Source organism: Augochlora pura, chromosome 9, assembly GCF_028453695.1.
Source record: "Augochlora pura isolate Apur16 chromosome 9, APUR_v2.2.1, whole genome shotgun sequence".
NCBI lineage: Eukaryota > Metazoa > Arthropoda > Insecta > Hymenoptera > Halictidae > Augochlora > Augochlora pura.
Window position 1 is genome coordinate 6,396,881 of NC_135780.1, and position 10,492 is coordinate 6,407,372.

General features: G+C 37.4%; 1 protein-coding gene across 1 annotated transcript; it reads left to right on the forward strand.

The window, feature by feature from the left end:
- The first annotated feature begins 5,391 nt into the window (after positions 1-5,391).
- LOC144474701 (sterol O-acyltransferase 1) lies at positions 5,392-10,467 on the forward strand. Its single transcript, XM_078189850.1, has 9 exons — positions 5,392-5,770; positions 5,868-5,941; positions 6,135-6,271; positions 7,223-7,393; positions 7,901-8,049; positions 8,165-8,304; positions 8,435-8,598; positions 8,998-9,271; positions 9,826-10,467. Exons 1-9 carry the CDS (start codon positions 5,698-5,700, stop codon positions 10,243-10,245), a joined length of 1,602 nt encoding a protein of 533 aa, XP_078045976.1. The 5' UTR covers positions 5,392-5,697; the 3' UTR covers positions 10,246-10,467.
- Positions 10,468-10,492: the final 25 nt, after the last annotated feature.

Below are 10,492 nucleotides of genomic sequence, written 5' to 3' on the forward strand. Positions count from 1 at the left end.
AGGTACCAGAAGCGATCCAAGAGGCCCCCCCCTCGCCCGCCGCTCTCCTGGATAACTTTCACAACACAAGCTAGAGAGCGAGTCTCTCTTTTTCTCTTTCCCTCCCCACGGCGATTTTTCTCCGGCGATCTCGCTCCGTTCCACGCGCGCGGCGACCGGCGTGTGTCCCTCGAAACGATTTTTGATGTCAAAGCTGCGTGCCAGCCACCCGAGACATGTGTAACAATGGCCGATCTATTGGAGCCGGAATCCAGGGCTCGTTGCGAAACCGCTGGCGATACCATAAAATCTGGGCCTTTTTGTCGGGGACCTGGAGAACGGAAATTTATGATACACTGTTGCTGGTCAGCAGCTTTTCTCGAATCGCTATGTACGGTCGCAGAAAATATCGAATTTCTTACCGGTTCGACTGTTCTTACCGATCGCTCGATTAAGAGACTAATTGTATTTCATTTAGCCTTTGGAGATGCGTCGAGTAAAATTACATAATTCGTTTTATTTAAAGCCGTCTCTTGGAACTGACATTTAGTAGGACGCGACCTAATATTTTGAGGACGCGCCGCATTCCCGGTAACGCATCGAAACCTTCAAATGAGCTGTCTTCCCCGAAGAATCGCGGCGGAAAGAGTCATCGAAAATCCGACGATTTTCGAAAGTCCGTCGAAAATCGAAGAATTTGCGAAATTCTTGCAGTGACGTATTCGGAATGACGTCAACGAATTATTGGACGCGTTCACGATGATTCTATCGAAGCGATGAATGACCGTTTAGTCAGTGCCATGCGTCGAACAACGCTATCTCGCGCTGCGCGCTACAAAACATTATCGTTATCGGATTTTTCATCGAAGGGACGTTCATTGTACAAGCCTTTCGTCTCTGGATAAGCTGTTATCTTCGATGCTCTAATCGGAGCTTGGACTTGGAACTTGTGGAGATGAGATATATATATATATTTTTTCCGAGAGGATTTGAAGAATTCCATCCGCTATTGCGTACGATTTTCCATGTTGCGCTATCGGTTACGTCCCAGTAATTAATTGTGCGTGTAACGAAGGCGTCCGTTCAAATTGCAGTCGACCCGAACTAAACACCTTTGCCGTTTCCGAGTACGGTACGTTTACCTAGAAGGTCGTATCGAAACGTTTTGCGGGAGCTTGCGCGTTTTCCTTTCTATCGCGTCGGGTATTCTAATTGAGACATTTCTCAAATGACTGCTACGTAGAAATCGTTTAGATGTAGGCTTAATCCTTTTAATAATTCTATCTTTGCAACCAGACGATTTAATTATGTCGGTGTAATTACGTACGAATTACAGAGACACGTTGTTTAATTCTTTGTGGGACATTTTTAGACCCACATAATATTGCAATAGATGCATTTTTGCTCTGTTCATTCCTAAACCCACATGGCACAGTTGGACCACTTAAGTCTCATTTTATAACAAATTCAGTTGAATTATTACGCGTTTATGCTTTCAATAAAAAGTTACCAATTTTGTTTAATTAAAAACGCTGCACAATTTCTGTGCCACATGGGTCTGTTTATTTTCGGAAATCCTGCGCCTCGAAGAGTTAAAGGAAACATATGCTGATTTTTACCTTTGCAAACAAAACTATATTTCTCGGTGTCCATGTTCGCAATATGCTCGGGATTGTCATTTTTCTAAAATAGAAATTACATTTTATGAGAACACAGAATGAAGGGTAACAATGGATTAGATAAGTAGAAGGTAAACGAATATACAAATGTAAAAATAATGATAAGCAATAGATCCGATACGGAATGTAGATATTTCTTATTGGTGCAGGAAGATAAGAATTTTCAAATCAGTTACTGGGAGACACATTCGATTAGAATTGTCTGTTGAGATTGCAACGATTTAGAAAATTTATGATGTGCTCGTTTTAAGATGTACTAGAAAAGGAAAGAACTAAATTTTAATAACTTTTTTCCCTTTATCGATCTACCGATAACGAAATTAAAATTTAATCAATAAAATTATACTAAATAAATGTTTAATCAATTAAAGATATGTATACTATACGTATATTAAAAAACAGTGTATTTCTTATAAGAAATATCTTTGGAGGTTGGAACACATGTTCTATGCAGCATTGATGTCTCCGCAATCTTCAAATTAATCAGCTTTATCAGAGAAATTTAATAGCCAAAAAATATTTTAAAGGTACAGAAATATTGCGGAGGATCTTCTGCTCTTATATCATCCGGAACAAGTTCATTAATTGTTAATAACAACAGGAACGTATGATTCTTACCTCTTTCGCAGTAACGTAAATATAAAGTCCGGCATAAATCATCTTCCTTAGAAAATGTAAAAACAGCACCAGTGCTCACAGCGGCGAAATGCTCAAACTATTAGACAAGATTATTCACGAATGATAATTCTAAGAACTCGGCGGTCAAACGCAGATGGCGCAACTGTATTAAACCCGTAATGGATGTAGGTAACGAAATCGTCTATTGTTCTCTTCTTACCATTTCATATTATTTATATAGACTGAACTATGTCAGTGGAATAAATATTATAAATCCTAATCTATACTATTATCGTATATTTCAGTAATATTACTTTTAGTATATTAAGTACTCTACCCCTCACTGTATATAAAGAGAGTAATACAATTTTTCGATACCTAAATCCACTACGAGTTTCTGCCGATTGTAGATAATTAACGTCTTCTACTTCATTGACAATTTGTATTATTAGTTACGTTTTTGAATTATATTAACACAATCGCATCGGGCTATTTTTCCTTAAATTATCATAGAAATCGGGGTATCTCTATTCATTTCAGGAAAGCACACTTCTTGCAAAACGAGAATTCTCGTTTCCCGATGCGAATGTGTTAATGAGGTTTCTTCCACATTGTGAATACTAATTCAATTATCAATTTTTCCTACATAGTTTTTATATAGTTTACTTATATAAAAACCTCCACAAGTTTAACCTCTTAGGCCCGGCAGGATTTTGCGCAAATATTGTTCTTCGTAACTAAATTACCATTTTCTCTTAATATATATTTTTCCCTATATCTATATATAGTATTAATAATATATATTCTTTTCTTAATATATTGTATATATACACTTTCACTTTAATCGTTTACTTTAATAAATAATAAAATAATTGAGCACAACACGAAACATTCACGAAAGCCACTATAATGGCGTCTCGCGCCTAAAAGGTTCATACAGCAGCACCATCTACATCTTGGTATTATCATCCATGGATAATTTTGGGTAACAGTTTGAGCGTTTCGCCGCTACGTACAATGGCGTTGCTGGACATGAAATAAACTGTTTGTTTATTTCTTTTATTCGTAAAAGAACGTTTTATGTCGAGTCCAACAATAAGCAATCGTTTTTAACATAAGTTGTTTGTTAAAAACATGTACGAGCATTTCTGTATCCTCGAAATGTTTTTCCTTGGCCCTCGATTACAACATAAAAATAAAATTGTATGGTAAGTATTGAATACTTACAGTGTTCTACGAAATTAGTATTTTCTAGCTGAAATAATAAGAAAATTGATATATCAGAGAAAGAGTTTTAAGTTTATCGGTGTAAAGAGAAAATTCTTGTATTCATTGTGAGAGATAAACGTTGTCAGGCGATTTTCGTTTTATCAGTGCTTCCCTTGGGTGATGCTCTTGTCTCGTACACAAATAATTCGTGTGCAGTTGTGTTCAACATCAATGACCTACGACAACATATATAAACATACTTGTAGGTTGAATATTTATAATTATGTAAAATCGTTAATCCTTATCTTAATTTTAATCTTAATTTTTTACTTTTAGTACATGGTACTACATTACCATGGTTAATATATGGATAGTTTACATTATTGAGGAGGAACAGCGTTCTGCTTATGTTATTTTGAAAGTACTTGAAAACGTCTTCGTTATTTGATATAGAATATAAATACCGCACGCCATAACTAATGTGAAAGCCAACTATTGTCCGCTTATCGTGAATAGATGTCCCTTCGAATGGGAAACCAAGGATGGATGAACGGAAATAGAAACGATAAGTCGTAACACGTTGCTAATTTTATGCACTTTTTTCAGAGTTCATAGCATTGTAAAATAAGCAATTTTGTATGGTTTTCTTCTGCTATCATTTGAAGTGATGGAAAATGGTCGGACCAACATTAATCGGTTTTTAAGAGCCAACAGTCTGCGGCTGTTCGAGTAATCTTAACTTCTTTGTTGCCGTTCCTCTCGGCGATTTAAATATCTATAATTACTCGATGCTGAAGTCTAGTAAATGCAATTGCAAACTTTTCCATCGCAGCTGACTTTATCTGCTCTGCAATGCAGAATAAATAAACTTTCTTACACAATAACTTATAATAATAGTTAGAGTCTATAAAAAAGAAGGAGAAATGATTTTGCGTATAAATCATTTCCAAATTATACTTTAATTATTTCATTAAAAATGTATAATAAACATCGTGCTTTAGGTATGATTTTACGGCTTTATTCTAAGGTTCGCTATTAGCGCAAAACATGGTGTTACACAATTCATTCATCGCAAAATAATCAATGCCCGTTGACTGATCTATGTGACCCGTTTATTAACCCTTCATTTTTAAAACGGTACTAATGCCAGCGAGATTAGGTTGCTGCACAAGTATTGTCATTCGAAACGCGCGAATCGAACCAATTCACAACTTTCTAGATACTTCGAGCAATGCTTTTAACTTATCGCTTTTTCAGGGACGAGGAAAATGTAATTTTGCAATAAAAAGAGAACTCGCGCATTGTCTGCGATAACGGAGGATTATTGATGTCCACAGAAGGAAATACGAAGTGTTTAATAAAATCATACTTCGTTCATAAAATCTATAGTTAATTATAGATTTTATAATTTAAAAAAAAAAGAAATTCAAAATTGCACTGTCCAAAATAAAATGTTGACAACGAAAACAAATTTCGTACTGGTCATCGGACTCACAAAGCTCGGTAATCAGCTGTCGAATTTTAGAACAGAGAAAGAGTTAAGAGCTCATTGTCCTTGCGATCCGACGAGATCTATCTATCGGCATCGATCGTATCGCGGCTGATTTGGACGCGCACGTATCAGATGCGAAAGCCGTGTCCGGTTTATCTTGACGTTTCCAAAGTTATTTCTTCATACTCGAGGGGATCGGTTTAGGAGAAGTTTGGTCCGTCACGAACCGCTATCACAATTACCTAATTAGATGAAACGGGGGCGTGAAAAGTGCATTCGCGGTGCGCGTGCACTCGGCCTGCGAGCAAAAGCGATGAATCAAAGAACATGAGCGGGAAGCGATAAAACTTGGTCCCCGCCAATGGAAGAAAAGCGGGATATACTTTTCTACGCGTGATCGACGGGAAAAGATCGATAAGCATCGGTTGCGGCGTCCGTGTCTACACTCGTCCGAGTCCATCGAATGGCTCAGTTGTCGCTCGTACCTCGAAGAGCATTAACGGCTCGCCAGGTTGTTTTCATTTACGCCGGTGGTCGTCGCTAATTACCAGCGCTGCTAAACTTAAACATTTAATTCTTCTTTGATCGCTTTTTCCGAATTCGCTCAGTTTTTCCTATCTTTATTTTCTTTCGTCAAACGTTCCAGCAAACGCCGACAGAAAACAAGAAACTTGGAGAGAAATATGAGACAGTAGAACGTCCTACAAAGAAAGTGTAAACATGAGCGTAACCACCGAAAAGTGCGGTGCCGATGAGAAATTTAGCGAGGACGCGATGGCTGACAAGAAACGCGGTAGGTGTCATTCATGTTTTTATTGTTGTAAATTAAAGCAGTTTTTCCAAATTATACATTTTTCTAATAGTGTAGAAAATATTTTATTGTCTTGTAGATATAGGGGCCATGGATCTAGGAGAACTGAAACTACGAGAAATAATCAGCGATGAGTTTCAAGGGCACATGAAGGTACACGATCTCAGATTTTTTAATACAACAATTGTTCGAATATTCTTATTACCGTTATTTTATATATTTACTTCTTTTTTTATTTCTGCTGTTTTAGAGTTTCCCTAATTGCTTTTTTCGTGACTGCATAAATTCCACAATTTAGTCTTTAGTTCGTATCCGAATAGATGATTCAATTTAATTGTTTTCACAGGAAATGCGAGAAGAAATGACGGAGCTCTTCGACAACCGAATAGTCAATATGGCAACAGACATTTTACAGAAGATGGAAACAGTGAAATCCAGCGGCTCTAAAGATCCAAGCGAAGCTGCGAAATACTGCAACAGGATGTAAGTGCTCAATTTTTCTCTTTAAATGTTTAAAAATTGTTTCGATTATTTTAGAAGCGTTTCTTCCTATTTGCTTCCAAACATAATCGTTCGGCTTCCCTCTATCTCAAACGATCATTTCAAACATATTCATCGGCACACAATTACGTACAATTTGAACGCACGTGAATGATTTCTATCGAAAAGTAGTGGTATAACAAATTTAAAATTAACGAACCGCGTGTACACGCGTCGAATTGCAAATTAGTTTGAAGATGATCTCGGTAGGCGTGCACTTAACCGCTTTGACCCGAATTGAGAAATCTGCTTACGATTCTCCGTGACGATTCTATACAACGTGCAATAAGCAACAAATATTTGACTATAATAAGAAAACGCAAAATTGTTGCCTTTTCGAAATGTAAAAACAGTATCGCGCGAAGACAAAAGAAAAAAACAACCGAGTACATGTATATTCTATTGTAGTTATTATTGTTTTATTACATAAAAGCTGATAACTTTTGAACATTCGTTACGCGAACGTAATGTAATGACATTACAGTGACATCGGGACAAGATGTACCGAACGAAGTTTAAGTACACGTGCACTCGGACGGTAGTAGCCAAGACTGTGTATTGTATGATACCAAACACAGCGATAACGAACACTAACATTCCATAATAGCTTAGCGATTACAAGCGAATCGTATTCTGTAAATACATATTTCGTAATTTTGAGTTTCAGAATTTTTCAGATTTATGAACAATTTGATACGCGAATAAACATTTAAATTTTATTTCAATCGAGATATGAATGTACTTTTAAATAAAAATGTATTTTAATCGAAAGCCCGATTGAATAATAGTACCATAGTCGATATTAATTATTAATTTGTAATTGTATGTGGCTAAAAGAATTTTAATTACAAATAATACTGAATGTGTATTGTGACGCATATTATACTTTCATAGCAAACCATCGAAGGAAGACATTCTACCAAGGAAACAGTTCCTCCCAAGGAATTCCATGCTGACCGACCTTTACGAAATCCAACATATTCGAACAATGTACAACGTTATCGTAACAGTGTTGATAATCCTCTTGGTACACACTGCTATTTACGATATACGGACCACGGGATCGTAAGTATAGGCATTCATATTGTTTTTATCGTACAACCCGTGAAAAGTCGCAAAATAAAAATAAAGAATTTAAAATCGACTAAATTTAAAAGCAACTAAAAAGGAACTAATTTTATTGAAGCTCGCGTTATATTTTCTACTTAAACTAAAGATTACAATAGACACTTCCAATCCAAAGGAGCTCTAACACCTTACCCAATTGTTGGCTCGCTACTTCAATCTAAGGCAATTTATTCATTTCTAAACTCGCATAACTTCAACCGTCGTTACGTTATATCAACGCCGGGCCTCTATTTCAGTTAGTTAAGAAAATATTTTGATAAATATATAGCACACCGTTTCAAATCATGAAACCGTGTTTCTTTTTAAAGAAGTCTCTTTAATTTCTATCTTGAAAAGCTACTTGTTCAAATTACAAAAAAATACTGAAAAAAGACTGAAGAATTGTAGGAATATTTTTTGCGTAAGATAATACTGCGATATAAAAGCTAAGAATTGTCATTTCAGACCGAATTTTGCCATCGGCACCATAAAGAGGGGTTTCGGAAAACTTCCGGTAGTGCTCTTCGTGTGGACACTGATGACGTGTTCGACGTTCGGAGTTTACGCGGCCTTTTGCTTTTGGGCCACTCAACGTGAACAACGGCCACCAAAATGTAAGTTCAAAAAGCAACAAATCGTTGCAAAATAAAAGAAAATATAAAAACGCTACGAACTTAGTCCCCAAACCAGTACATTATTCGCACGCCACTTAATAAATGTCCTTTGCAGCGTTTTCAAGGAAAATTTGGGACTACGGATGGTTAACAGCCTTGATCCTCTACAACATCGTTTTCATCGTATTGCCGACGAAAGCTGTTCTCAAAGAAGATTTGCCCGTTGCGTCCAGTATGATTGTACTTATGGAGCTGGTACGTAACTCAGACTTGTCAATGTACGGCAAAGGATTAATTGACCCCTTCATTTTAATTTAATTTAATCTAATTCAATTTGTATCGCAGAATTTTTTAATTGATAATTATTTTCTTGAATTCTGTCCAGACTCGAATGCTAATGAAAATATACGCCTTCGTGAGAAGCGTGGCGCCGAGATTCTTAACGTACAAATCTCATTCTGAAATGGAAACGGTCAAACCGCCGAACTTCTCCAAGTTCTTTTATTTCATGTTCGTACCAACTTTGGTCTACCAAGACAGTTATCCCAGGTAAATCGCATTTTAATTAAAAAATATAATTTCTTAATTCACAGCCATAGACAAGTGTTTTAAAAACCGATACGAACATTTCCAAAGTGTGTCGATAACAGATTAGATTTGCGTTTCGACAAGTGTGCATGGACAGTGATTGATCAAATCATTGTAGATCTCGTGATATTGTTTATTAGTTATGCGAAAGTTCGTCTTTCTTCGATGGTCATTGGTCGAGTATCGTTCTGAAGAACTGCAAGCAAAGTACAACGATCATATTACGAAGTTTATAATGTTATCGACATTGATAGGAATGTTTAAAAATACTGATGTGCTCGATAAAAACGTCCGAGTATCGAAATCTATTCGTATTTTCAATTTGCCTGGTCTTTTCATACTGCGCTTCTTCTTTTTCAGAGCAAAAACGATCCGATGGAAAGTAGTACTAGCAAATTTCGCTGAGGTAACGGTGGTCATATTTTGCGTGGCATTGATGTACGAGCGTCTATTGGAGCCGAATTTCAAAAACTTTGGGGCCCAGCCTGTAGAATGGGGAATGATGATACTCAATATTCTTAGCGCCATGTTCCCCGGTACCATGATGTTCGTTTGCGGCTTTTACTGTCTGCTGCACTCATGGATGAACGCCTTCGCCGAATTACTGCGATTCGGTGATAAAATGTTCTACAAAGTGAGTGAACTACTGACGAGTTTAGAAAGCGAAAATAGACCAGACGTAAAATGTAAAATTACATAGGAACGATCCTTTTCTCAGCGTGAAATTTCAGTAAACTAACTTTCGTTTTCTGATAATCACAGTAAGTTAAAAATAATGCAACAATATTCTTTTTAAACTCGTTAAAATTTAAATTCCACAGTCTAGTAATAAAAAAGATCCTAATTGAACTTTATGAATGCGTTACGTCTGGTAAAAGGGAGAAGTGAAAGGAACAATTTACTCACATTGAACGGTTAAAAAATGCTAGGCGCAAAATTGTCCGTATCATTCGCCTTCAATTTTCTAAGAAAAGAATGACCAATATTTGTCATAGACAAGGAAAAAAAATAGTACACTATCACAGCCAATGAGTAACGACGGCGGAACTTCCACGGTGAAAATACCACAGCGTGAGTCACCGAAGTCGTAACACGGCATCGTATCCTTTCGTCATCGGTCTCCTCCAATCCGTTCGCAACATTTCCAAGTTCCGAGCAACTTTAATGAATTAACTGATTGTGTTTCAGGACTGGTGGAACTCGAGAACTTATTACACATACTACCGCACCTGGAACATCGTGGTGCACGACTGGCTGTACGCCTACATCTACAAGGACATGTACGAGATCGTGACGAAGCGGAACAAGATGCTGTCGATGGTCACGGTGTTTTCGATCTCCGCGATCTTCCACGAATACATCCTGTCTTTCACCTTCCGGTTCTTCTATCCGGTGATGCTGTCGCTGTTCGGCGGCGTCGGTATGTTCATTCTGTTCGTGTTGAAATCGCACGGGAACATCTTCTTTTGGTTCACGCTGTTCGTGGGCAACGGGGTGATGTCGAGCTTGTACTGCATGGAGCATTACGCCAGAATCAACTGTCCTCCAACGCGTGACGATTTCCTGGACTATATGATCCCGAGGACCTGGACGTGTCTTTTCCAGTGACCGATCAATTAAGGAGGAAACAGTTGCCAAATAATACAGGCGGGATAGAAAACCTGCGATTGGAAATGATACATATGTTCCGGATCACTTGTCCAAGCCAAGGAACCAAGTTCTCGCTATAGTCAGTGTAGGGGCCCGCGTAATAAACGTGATCACAAATAAATGACCGTATTAGATTAGATCTTCGCGAAAAGAGACTAGTTCTACAATGGGTCACGCGGATGTCGAAAATTATTAACGTACCCGC

Coding starts and splice junctions, on each gene's coding strand:
- LOC144474701 (XM_078189850.1), top strand. CDS start 5,698: ATGAGCGTAACCACCGAAAAGTGCGGTGCCGATGAGAAATTTAGCGAG. Junction 5,942..6,134: donor AGTTTCAAGGGCACATGAAG/GTACACGATCTC, acceptor TTGTTTTCACAG/GAAATGCGAGAAGAAATGAC. Junction 8,050..8,164: donor TGAACAACGGCCACCAAAAT/GTAAGTTCAAAA, acceptor TGTCCTTTGCAG/CGTTTTCAAGGAAAATTTGG.